Source organism: Neodiprion fabricii, chromosome 2 (assembly GCF_021155785.1).
Source record: "Neodiprion fabricii isolate iyNeoFabr1 chromosome 2, iyNeoFabr1.1, whole genome shotgun sequence".
Taxonomy (NCBI): Eukaryota; Metazoa; Arthropoda; class Insecta; order Hymenoptera; family Diprionidae; genus Neodiprion; species Neodiprion fabricii.
Genome location: NC_060240.1, coordinates 40,355,977 through 40,368,408, shown reverse-complemented (window position 1 = coordinate 40,368,408; position 12,432 = coordinate 40,355,977). Strand labels below are relative to the sequence as shown.

At 38.6% G+C, this 12,432-nt stretch overlaps 1 protein-coding gene across 2 annotated transcripts; it reads left to right on the top strand.

Moving 5' to 3' along the window:
* Positions 1-7,960: 7,960 nt before the first annotated feature.
* LOC124174748 (ATP-dependent RNA helicase DDX42) lies at positions 7,961-12,158 on the top strand. 2 transcript variants are annotated; one of them, XM_046554187.1, is made up of 10 exons: positions 7,961-8,127; positions 8,338-8,561; positions 8,663-8,935; positions 9,056-9,596; positions 9,689-9,917; positions 10,015-10,289; positions 10,381-10,531; positions 10,711-11,051; positions 11,118-11,246; positions 11,327-12,158. In XM_046554187.1, exons 2-10 carry the CDS (start codon positions 8,347-8,349, stop codon positions 11,531-11,533), a joined length of 2,361 nt encoding a protein of 786 aa, XP_046410143.1. In that variant the 5' UTR covers positions 7,961-8,127; positions 8,338-8,346; the 3' UTR covers positions 11,534-12,158. The 2 variants fall into 2 exon arrangements, with proteins under 2 accessions (XP_046410143.1, XP_046410144.1); XM_046554188.1 differs by lacking the exon at positions 7,961-8,127 and having other exon boundaries at positions 8,421-8,561; positions 8,673-8,935.
* The last annotated feature ends 274 nt before the right edge of the window (positions 12,159-12,432 follow it).

The following is a 12,432-nucleotide window of genomic DNA, read 5'->3' as shown; positions in this document are numbered from 1 at the left end:
TTGATACGAAGACGTAAGCGATAAGAGGATCGAGTGAACATCGGCCATAATGTAAATATTTGTAATATTTATTGAAAGTAGCGTATAGGACAATTCAAAGTAGATTAGTAATTAATTAGTTTAATTGGAAATACTGGTACATAAATTGATTTGATGAGTGGGAGAAAAAAAAAGTACATTATTTTTTAGTGTGATAAGAAAATAGTCCTAGTCAGTAATGTTGTATCTTTAATAAACAAAGGAAGAAAAATGCGTAAAAATACATACAAAATATATACATATATATACCTATATATAACTATATAGGTATATGTATTTCTTGCCAAACTCTGTAAAGCGGCTCAATTTTGAAGGTATATTAGATCAGCGAACGTGATTCAATGGAACTACGTATTGGGAAGAAGATGAAAATTATAAAAAATAGAGATATGAAATGTGACACTACGTTTGGATTTTAGAAAGTAAGAGTAATAACAGGCATAATAATAGAATTATGAAAATGATTTGAACCTTGCTAAGACTGTCGTAATAGTAAATGGGATCAATTCAATATTCTCTTGAATAAATGAATTAACGATTGCACTCAATTTAGAATCCCGTATGATTTTTATTTATCTTAATTGTTGTTTTTTTTTTTTTTCACTAATTACCGTCAACATGAGCGAGTTAATTGATATAATTGTAATTCGAATAAAGATAACAATAATAATTAAATTTAAGATTGTTGAATTCTAAAATCTAAATACATCGTAGCCTATTATATAGCGTTTGTTGATAAAATTTGTTGTAACTGTTCGTCAATTCGCACCGAAATATTTAATCCAAGTATTGAACGATCCGAATTTCGGCAATCCGAGGAATTTTATACACATATTATCAATTCTTTGAAACAAGTACAATTCCATTTGAGATCTATGAAACCGGTTTTCGTTTACGAATTATTTTAGATACGAAAATATATTTGCATATAATATATATTTAAAAAATTTAATAAATAATATAATTTATAGAAATAATTATTCTGTAGTTCCTGCATTTATTAAAAGCGTACTGTTGCAATTTTGGCCTACTCGTAGCAAACGTGTCATACTAAACCTTCGACACACATTACATATATCGACATTAGGAAATACAGAGTATCAAACACAGGTGAAATTAAAGATTTAACTACATACCTGACTTGTATGTACAAAATACTATCGACTGTTTTGATTCTCTGTGATGACATTAAAAATCGATTACAATTTATGCAATTTTTCTTTTCTCTTCTTTTTTTTTTTTTTGTTCAACAAGAGGTCTACACTTAAGAATAAACATAGAGGCTATCCGAGCGTAACAAGATTAAGATTTGTAACACTTTTTTATGTGTGGAGAAAAATACAATATTAAACGTAAGGGTAATTCATTATTTGATCCATTTACAATCAAACGGTTTTTGTTTATTATTATTATTATTATTATTATTATTATTATTATTATTATTATTATTATTGTCTCTTAAGTGCGATAATCCAAACTTTATTCCTACTATTGTAATGATACACAAGTACTGTAAGAGAAGAAATAAAATACGAATTACTACGTCATTGTATAAAAATGTTCTTGTTTTATCTCCGTAAAATGGTATAATATTATTTTTGCACTCATTTATTTTGTTTTCGTTTCTTTGGCTCTGAGGGCAAATTCTCGAGCGAAACATGGCAATACTCATGTCTTTCGCGCCTATCATGTCCAACTCCAGCTTTCTGATTGTCTAAGTATATATGTGTAACTCAGTAAAGATCATTTTACCCTTTCAGGGCGGTATTTGAATCAGGAAACACACTTCATCGTAAAAAAAGTTATGTACTAAATAGCGAATGAGAGTGATGATGGCTTGGTTATTAATTGATTCGACCTGAGAATCTAGGAAATGTGAAACGGATTGTGTTCAGAAGAAAACAAAAAGTTTGAATTGCAATACTTCTCTGGTCTCCTACATACGGTCAGAAATTTGTACTAAATAGCGTATTTGAAAATTGAAACGTCCTTTACGGTTAAAGTGATAAAGAGAAATAAAACTAAAATGGTGTAGTATTTTTGAATTACCGAATATGATTCCTAAATTCGCGGTTGGTGGAAAAGATACATAAAACTCATTTCTGCAACTTGTCCAGAGCCCCAAACGTCATTTACAGTCGTTGCATTGAGCGGATGAAAAAATTCACCCAAAAAACAAAACGAATTCTGAAAATTTGGATTTGATTCGTTGCTCGAAGCGTATCGGGACTACGCCCAATCGATTTCTCTGGCAAGATTACGTCAGAATAGTGCAAGAAAGAATTTATTCCAGCACTTTTCAAAATCGCGAAAATTTTCGCCAAAAATGCAAAGGGGTTAGCCTTACTTTTTTCTTCATTTTTGGAGCCAAAAATTTGTGGTCTCAGATTCGACTTGTATGACTATTTCCTGACTAATTGGACCCCCAGGAACTCAGAAAACGCAGCGAAAAGAGCGTGGGATCAACAGGGAAGAAGTTACGAAGGAAAAAGCACCTGCTGAAAAATGTCGAAAACACAGGTTCTGGATTTTTGGCTGTAACTTTTGATCCGCTGCTCGCAGCGCATCGAGACTGTGCCCAATCGATTTCTCTGGCAAAATTACGTCGCAAAAGTGCAAAATAGAATTTATTCCAGCACTTTTCAAAATCGCGAAAATTTTCGCCAAAAATGCAAAGGGGTTAGCCTTACTTTTTTCTTCATTTTTGGAGCCAAAAATTTGTGGTCTCAGATTCGACTTGTATGACTATTTCCTGACTAATTGGACCCCCAGGAACTCAGAAAACGCAGCGAAAAGAGCGTGGGATCAACAGGGAAGAAGTTACGAAGGAAAAAGCACCTGCTGAAAAATGTCGAAAACACAGGTTCTGGTTTTTTGGCTGTAACTTTTGATCCGCTGCTCGCAGCGCATCGAGACTGTGCCCAATCGATTTCTCTGGCAAAATTACGTCGCAAAAGTGCAAAATAGAATTTATTCCAGCACTTTTCAAAATCGCGAAAATTTTCGCCAATAATGCAAAGGGGTCACTTTTTTAGCAAAAAATCGTTTGCTTCGCAATTCATTTGTATGTCCGTGTTCCAATCAATGGTACACCCAGGAACGCCGAAAATACACTAGAAATACCGTAAAAACAACAGCAGAAAAAAGGCATAAAGGATACAGGGAAATTCATTAGTTTATTGATTATAGTACAGGTTACATGCAGTAGTAAAATTCCAATATTATTCGTATCGCATTCTTCAGAGGTATGTACATTGCACACGTGTATAGCTCAGAACTTGAACTTTACAACATATACCTCACATCCATATAACCATTCACGCATTCTGCTCAAAGCAACTCACATTGTACTTCTCTTTCCTCATATTCTCTGTGTCTTCAACTTTATAATAACTACTATTAGGCAACCTGTCGAAGTACCGTACACTGTCACACGAACACTTGTATTAGAATTAAGGCACTTGAATAAACTCTAACTGAACTGAAACAAAAACTTTGTCACTGTGAATTCATAATTTTCCTTTCCCATCCATCTGAAAACTCGGTAGGAATCGAATGCTTTCGGCTGCAATTCTGGATTTTTTGCGCGCAGCGTATTTGGACCGCGCCCAAACGATTCCTGTCGCAAAATTACGTCGAAATAATGCATTCAAGAATCGATTCCAACATCATTCAGAATCGTCAAAATCACGGCATCCAGAACATCGTTGGACCCACGGCTAAGGAGTCGGACGTGCATATTCTCACTGCATGCTAGTGAGGCCTGTGTGTTTTTTCACGTGCATATTATTTTGTGTTATCATTTTTGATCATCTATCATGCGTTCCGACTTATCTCATCTGATATAAGACGATTCAATAGCTTGCAGAATCAATGCTTTGTATCGAGCATTAGAATAGATATGAATTATGTGTCAGTTGTGGAAGCAGGTATCAGGAAGAATTTAAACAAGTTGTATTTCCGATGGTTATCCGATGTACTTTGTTCGTTATTTAAGAATGTCGCAGCGCTGCAATGCTGTCCAAACGCCTCCTTGTATTGTAATCCTCCCGCATTCAAGGAGTTAGTCATAAGTACAGTTTCAGCGAACGCTTCAATATGCAGTTTCATGTCATTAAACCAGAGTGCACCTATCCAGAGATCCTTAACCTAACTTATCCTTTCTCATAATAGCTACAACTATTTCACGTTCAATTTTTGTTATTGCACTTCCGAGAATTAGGCGACGAATTCGTGTTGCTGAGTCCAATCGGATGGAGCCCACGAAACGAGGTTCACTCGTCGTCTACCAATATAGCGAACAGATCGAAGGTATGTGCAGAGTTACCTGAAACAAGATCTAAAATTAGTGCTTTCTATTCAAAACAAATTCCGAATTATCAGTAAAAATTGTTGATCATACAAGTGCCCCCCTCCCGCACACACGCACGCACGTACATACCTTTATATACGATCGTGCACACTAATACGATTTACACGTCCAAACTGAAAACTCAGGATTGTTTCTACTTTTCCGAACTGGCCTCGAAATCAACATACGCCTACGCACGGAGCATAAAATACCCAGAATCGCGTGTAACGGAGGCCTCGCGACGGGGAGGGAAGGGGTAACCCTAAGGAGAGTGGGAAACGCCGGACGTCGAGACGCCCGAACAAGTCGTGCCGGTACCTCTGAAGACGTCGCACCTTGAGGAATACCCTGAAAATTAACTTAGGTACGTTTTCTGTCTAGGCTGCCCCTCTAGCGTCTACTTGTACTCCTACTCCTGATCCTATTCCTACTCCTACTTCTACTCCTGATCCTACTATTACTCCTACTGTTACTACTTCTACTCCTATTCCTACTCCGAGTCCTATTCCTACTACTACTCCTACTTCTACTCCTACTTCTACTCCTATTTCTACATCTTTCTCTGATCCTACTCCTACTCCTACTCCTGATCCTACTTCTAATCCTACTCCTGATCCTATTCCTACTCCTACTTCTACTCCTGATCCTACTACTACTCCTACTATTACTACTTCTACTCCTTTTCCTACTCCGAGTCCTATTCCTACTACTACTCCTACTTCTACTCCTATTTCTACTCCTATTTCTACATCTTTCTCTGATCCTACTCCTACTCCTACTCCTACTCCTGATTCTATTCCTGATCCTATTCCTGATCCTACTCCTCCTTCTGATCCTACTCCTATTCCTACTCCTGATACTGATCCTTCTTCATCAAATATTATAAAAATGTTAAACTCACCGAGCACAAATCCTCATCCTCCTTGTCCATCTTGTTCTCCTCGTCCAGCTCGACTACCTCCAACCACCACCAACGACCACTGCTAACCACCTCGGGTTATACCTGGAATGATAATAAATATCTTCAGTGTAAGAACACATCAAAAATATTATGTAAGGATCAATATAATTAATTAATTAATTAATATGTAATAAATTTTATTTGCGCATTTGAAGCTACTGAATATGTGCCTGCGTGAAAAATGAATTGAAATAATTTATTGTAAACATGACAAGTTTCAAATATATTAGATGAAATATAATTACAATTGCCATCAAATATTATAAAAATGTTTTACTCACCGAGCGCAAATCCTCGTCCTCCTCGTCCACCTTGTTCTCCTCGTCTTCCTCGTCGTCCTCCTCCTTGTTCACCTCCGACCACCTTTAACTACCGCCAACCACCTCCAACGACCACCGCTGACCACCTCGGGTTATACCTCGAACACTAATAAATATTACAAGTATTAGATCTCATCAAAAATATTGTGTAAGGATTAATGTAATTTTTTTAATGTCACATTTCACCCAGAAGTTTATGAGAAAATTATGAAAAATTATTGGAGTTTTACTAGCGCATTGATAGCTAATGAATTTGGGCTCGCACGAAAAATGAATTGAAATAATTTATTGTGAACATGACAGGTTTAACCAGAACTACGGAAAATTAGTCCTGAAGGTCGAACGTTACCAGGTCAAGGACCTGGACCACCAGAACCACGGAGCGTTTGTCTTGGAAGTCGAGTTTCACCAGGTAGCGGACCTGGAGCGCAGGAAGTACCGAGCGCTTGTTCCTGAAGTCGAGTTTCACCAGGTAATGGACCTTGAGCGCAGAAACTACGGAGCGTTTGTCCTGGAAGTCGAGTTTCACCAGGTAGTGGACCTGGAGCGCAGGGACCACGGAGCGCTTGTCCTGGAACTCGCGTTGCATCAGGAAGCGGACCCGAAACGCAGGATCCAGGAGGTAGAGAACCCGGAACTCGAAATCTGCGGAGCGCGATTCTCATACGTCCTCTCTACTGCGCGGTTGTTACCAGACTGAGGAATTCGGCTAGCTGATTTTCGTCTATATAGATCGATGACGTCAAGGGAAAAAAAATTTTGGGTGACGTCACTTTCTGAACATCCAACATCCAAACTGTGGTTTCGAACTTCAATACTATGTACGTTGTATGATGCATGACGTATGATGTATGCTGTACGATGATATGATATGATGTATAATGATTTTAGTTTTCACATTTCAGACAAGAAATACGCACTCTATTTTTTCTGCCGTTTCGAGACTCAAGCGGCTAGGCCCTTCAATGGTCAGCCGTTGACCAAAGATGTACTCTTCAGTCAACGGATGAGTCATAAATTAGCCTGTTGGAATATGGAATAAAAGTATACTTGTGGAAGGTGGGATAGATCTACATACTTATAGAGAACGTTGATGAAAATATACATCTTCAGTCACAGATTGATATCCATTGTGGAAATATTCGGAATGTATGGCCCGACTTCAGTGGGTGGTGCGAATTGAGCCTGCTGCAGCGGCTGACGACGAACTCACAAAAGCCTCGCTAAAATTCTAAAATTCTAAAACTGATTGCAGCGAGTTGAATAACACGATCGATTTGCTGTTAACTGTGTTGCTTCACCCGTTTCCAAGATCACGAATTTACACATCTAAACTCCTGGAGTCTTTGGAGATTTTTCGAATTTTAAATTGCATCAGTTGGAGTCGAGGTTTGGGTAATATTTAGAGTGCAGGCTTTCGATGTTTTTCATATTTTTCGTATAATTCCGCAAACAAAAACACGTTTCCCACATATCAGTGGTAATATCTAACGTTGATAATTTTTCTTAAAGATAAGCAATGGATCATGGGGTACAGAAGACTCCAAGTTTTCGGATGATTTTGCAACCAATCGTTTACTTATTCTTGACATCTATATCAAATTCCAAAGCCACGTATCTGTACTTTTTGGGTTGACACACTTTTCACTTAACAATAATAAAATTCTATCACGCGTACTTGTAACACTAAATATTCCAAAAAAGATCTTTTCATATGGTAAGGGTGATTCTGGTTTCTGACAATATGATCTGCATGTTCAATTATAAACCCACAGGATTGCTTTTCAAAAGAGGCAGGCGATACGTTTAATGCAATAGTCAAACCTTTATAAATCCGTGCAAAGAAATTCTCGGGTTATCTTCTTGTTATGTACTACAGTGCAAAGCGTAACCATATTCATTCCAATTTCCTTTGATGCGGGATAACAGATTATAACTGCGTGTTCCGGCAAAGTAGCGATGTAACGATTCAAATCAAAGTATTACCTCGCGCTCACTACAGTTTCATGTCAATCGCTATTTCAAGTCGTACTTATGCATGTACGCATACTCGCGTGCAGTTTTTACTTTCCCATTTTTATCTACGTATTTTCTCGCATTTGTAAAATATAGATAGTTGTTGGTTATGAAGAACTTCATTTACCGATGTGGTTAGTTACTTGGTTGATAATACGTGAAACTGCTATTGCCCCCAAGTCTAAATATAGTCAGCTGCGATGGCGTATTGCGCATGCGTTATTACAAAGAGAGAAAGAGAACTTTGTTATCTGCTCGTAGCGTGATTTCGGACATTTTTATTCTATACTAGTGCTGCTGCAGGCGGTCTGTAGATTCATCGAGATTCACTCGTTCGGAAAGAGGTTAATTCGGTCGTCCAGTGTCCGGTGCCATCGACCACCTTACCATTGTTAAATGTAACAGTGATCGTAATTTTATTCGAATATCGCCAGATTAATGTGAGTAAAGTACCACAAAATTTCAATTAATTATATGGGCACCCTTAGTCGAATAGCGGGAAATTACATTCTTGCTTCATTCGTAGAGTAAACCTTGTACTTAACCTAACCGGGCTGAGTATACAGTTTTGCTATTTGGTATCCTTTCCTGAAATATTTACCGTACACCAAGTTGAAGTTGACTTTGTATTTACAACCATTTTATGATAGCACTGAAAAATGAGTTACCACCGGGGAGGTGGTAACAAGCCAAAGGGCTTTGGCTTCGCTGGATTTCAGATGGCTGGAACCAAGAGAAGCGGAGTCAACATTCCGCCACCTCCGAACAACTCGACTCTCAGCAAACAGGGCTATCATACAATGAATTCTATAACCGAGAACGCTCTATCTGCAAACTGGGGGATACCTAAAAAGCGAAGCAAAACTGAGGAAGAGTAAGTGTTGTTCAGTCGGTAGTTACTATTATTATTGAAGTTTCCCAGATAGGATTTAGTTTAAAAAGTAAGTCGATTATAAAATCAATTTACATAATCAGATATTTTGAGGATGATGACGATGCGCCGACTTCCTCATTGGAATATATCCCTGCGCCTGGTTCTCCGACTTACGAACTTATGAAGAAAAACAATCGAAAACAGGAAAGTGACAGTGACGAGGATCCACTCGACGCGTTTATGGCTGGAATCGACGCTGAAGTTAAAAAGAATACATTCGAAGCTGAGCTGGCTGAAGAGATGAGAATGGAAGACAAATCCAAGGGAATCAGAACTGATATCGATGATGAAGACGACGAGGAGAGTTACTACAAGTAATATTTTATTTATAAAAAAGCATACGACGTCTTTCATTCACTAAAAATTCTATATTGTAAACAATCACAAGAAAGTTCAAAGTGGTGTGATAAAAATGACTGCATTTCGTTTTTTAGATATATGGAAGAAAACCCTACAGCAGGGCTTCAGCAAGATGACTCGGATCAGGAGATTGAGTATGACGAAGATGGGAACCCAATACCACCACCAAAAAAGAAGGACATTGATCCCTTGCCTCCGATTGATCACAGTGAAATAAACTACGAACCATTTGAAAAGAATTTCTATAACGTACACGAGGAGATTGCAAATTTAAACAAGCAGCAAGTCGAGGACTTACGGCAGACCTTGGGAATCAAAGTGACCGGTCCTTCTGCGCCCAATCCAGTCACCAGCTTTGCACATTTCGGATTTGACGATGCTTTGATAAAGTCGATTAGAAAAAACGAGTACACTCAGCCGACTCCCATTCAGGCACAAGCGATACCTGCTGCTCTGAGTGGCCGGGATTTGATAGGAATTGCTAAAACTGGTAGTGGAAAAACAGCGGCGTTTATTTGGCCGATGTTGGTGCACATTATGGATCAGCAAGAACTAAAGCCAGGCGATGGGCCAATCGGTCTGATATTAGCGCCAACCAGAGAATTATCACAGCAGGTAAAATTTGTAGCAACGATAATTTCACGTCAGTTGTAGAAAATGACAAATTATAAACTTTAATAATTATCTCGAAAATTCTCTTCTTGCAGATATACCAAGAGGCTAAGAAATTTGGCAAGGTATATAACATACAAGTATGCTGTTGCTACGGAGGTGGCAGTAAATGGGAGCAAAGCAAAGCTTTGGAAGGAGGTGCGGAAATAGTCGTTGCTACTCCTGGTCGAATGATCGATTTGGTCAAGATGAAGGCTACCAATTTGGCCAGAGTCTCGTTTCTCGTGCTTGACGAAGCTGACAGAATGTTTGACATGGGTTTTGGTGAGTGAGCAGCCAAGCGATATCCTTTACATTGAAACATCAAAAGTCATTACTGTTCTGTACAAACAAACTCATTTTTATCACATACAATGTTCAGAACCACAGGTAAGGTCGATTTGCAACCATGTCAGACCAGACAGACAAACGCTACTGTTCAGTGCGACTTTTAAGAAGAGGGTTGAAAAACTGGCACGTGACGTGCTCACGGATCCTATAAGGATTGTCCAAGGAGATGTAGGAGAAGCTAACACAGACGTGACGCAACACGTTGTCATGTTCAACAGTAATCCTGCTGCCAAATGGTCTTGGCTACTGCATAACATTGTTGAATTTCTCAGCGCTGGTAGTTTACTCATATTTGTAACTAAAAAGGTGCGGAATATTATAATGAACCAACGAGAATCAGTTACGGCAAATAAACACAGGCTACGATCTTTGAGCGTTTTTCAATTTTTGATCTTAGCTAAACGCTGAGGAGGTCTCGAACAATCTAAAATTGAAGGAATTCGATGTTCTCCTGTTGCACGGTGATATGGACCAGATCGAACGAAACAAAGTTATCACTGCTTTCAAGAAACAAGAAATAAGTATACTTGTCGCTACCGATGTCGCAGGTAAGCTACATCTGTGACAGAAATAACGATATTGAAATTTACTATTCAAAGAAATCTCTCAACTGATTTTGCAATTCCCCCTGATTTTTTACGTCGAGATACCTTTTATGAGAACAAGGCAGACGTGTGGTCTGAAGTTTTTCTACATGGTATATTTATCGCAATACTCTTAACTTCAGCTCGCGGCTTGGATATCCCTCACATAAAAACGGTACTGAATTACGATGTGGCGCGCGACATAGACACGCACACACACAGGATAGGAAGGACAGGTCGAGCAGGAGAAAAGGGAACAGCGTTCACTCTGGTCACTGACAAAGATAAAGAATTCGCTGGTCATTTAGTGAGAAATTTAGAGGGAGCGAATCAAGATGTACCGAAAGGTCTGCTCGATCTGGCCTTGCAAAGTGCCTGGTTCCGAAAATCGAGATTTAAAGGTGGAAAAGGCAAAAGCTTGAACGTCGGTGGTGCAGGACTCGGGTTCAGAGGTCGAGTGTCCGATGGGACAAACAGTGGACAGGTTTGTTACAAACACGTAATTGTAAGTACACGTTTGTACACCGTTAATTCACCTTAAATTCTACAGAGTGGCGGATCCTCAAATCCGGCATCGAAGGACATCAGCGAAGTAGTCAAAAAATTGGAGAGACATGGACCGGGAAGCGATCGACTCTCGGCGATGAAAGCTGCCTTCAAAAGCCAGTACAACACTCAGGTATGATCTTATATTGTAATCGCTGCCACTTGCCGAACCGTTCGAAAATTATTTAATTATTTGTTTGTTTTTTGTTATAGTTCCGTGCGTCTTCGGATCACACGTGGGAGCAAACGATTCAGCCAGCATCCGTCGTGATGCCCCCGCCTCCGCCAATGCTACCCTCTTCTTCACCTCCTACGTCAGCCGCCGGTCTCAGCGAGCAGGCGGAGGGCCAGGAATATCAGAATTCTAACTCTGCGGCAACGGGAGAGAGGCGGAGGGTCAGAAAGAGTCGATGGGAGTGAGTCGGATTAAAATTGCTGCCAAGCCATATCAGTGAGCCCAAATCTACGATTATTCTATCATCGCAAATACACCGACTGCAAAGCCTGTTTTGTTTTATATTATTATAATGAAAATAAATCCTCATTTTACCAATTCCGTGCGAGTCGTGTGCCAATTTGATCCTTAGGTTCCTGTTTAATCATATTTATTGATATACGAAAGATAAAGTTGATTCAACGATCATACATCTTTTACATTAGTTTGTCCTCTGCACGAGTTACATAATTTTCTATTTCCAACAACGATCAGATTTATAGGAAAGGGTTCACAGCATCCAGTAAATGGTCTTTTAGCTTGTTTCGCATTCACCCAAAACTCCTAGCCATGATCAATTTACACTCAAGATACAAATGCGATCCGCTATAAGATGATTTAGGGCTCCGCTGTGATCCACAATATTTATGTATTTGCCAGAGAAACAACAGAACTAGGCAAGATGTACTTCTCAATGGTCAAATTTATACTGCTTGTATTGCAACATATAGTGCTAATCGCAGATTACTAGTTATCTAGTACATCATATTATTTCCGATACAATAATGAGTCGTTACTAGATTTATCTCTATTTTTAATATAAAACTGCAATCATAAAAAAAAAAAAATGTCTAACCGAGGAGTCAACTACTGTCCAATTACGGAGCAACAACTGTCTAACTATACTTGTTCCAATCTTTATCTCAACATCTCCTGTGAATTTTTGTGGCAATGTATAAAAAGAATAAGGTCATCAGCGGTTAACTCCTCGCAAAAAATTATAAAAAAATTAATATATGTATAATCGTTACGAAAACGTAATGAATATTTGCTTTAACGATCTACAATACATACTATATGCAGAGAATATGATATTATGTATTCC

Coding starts and splice junctions, on each gene's coding strand:
- LOC124174748 (XM_046554187.1), top strand. CDS start 8,347: ATGAGTTACCACCGGGGAGGTGGTAACAAGCCAAAGGGCTTTGGCTTC. Junction 9,597..9,688: donor CCAGAGAATTATCACAGCAG/GTAAAATTTGTA, acceptor CTCTTCTTGCAG/ATATACCAAGAGGCTAAGAA. Junction 11,247..11,326: donor AAAGCCAGTACAACACTCAG/GTATGATCTTAT, acceptor TTTTTGTTATAG/TTCCGTGCGTCTTCGGATCA.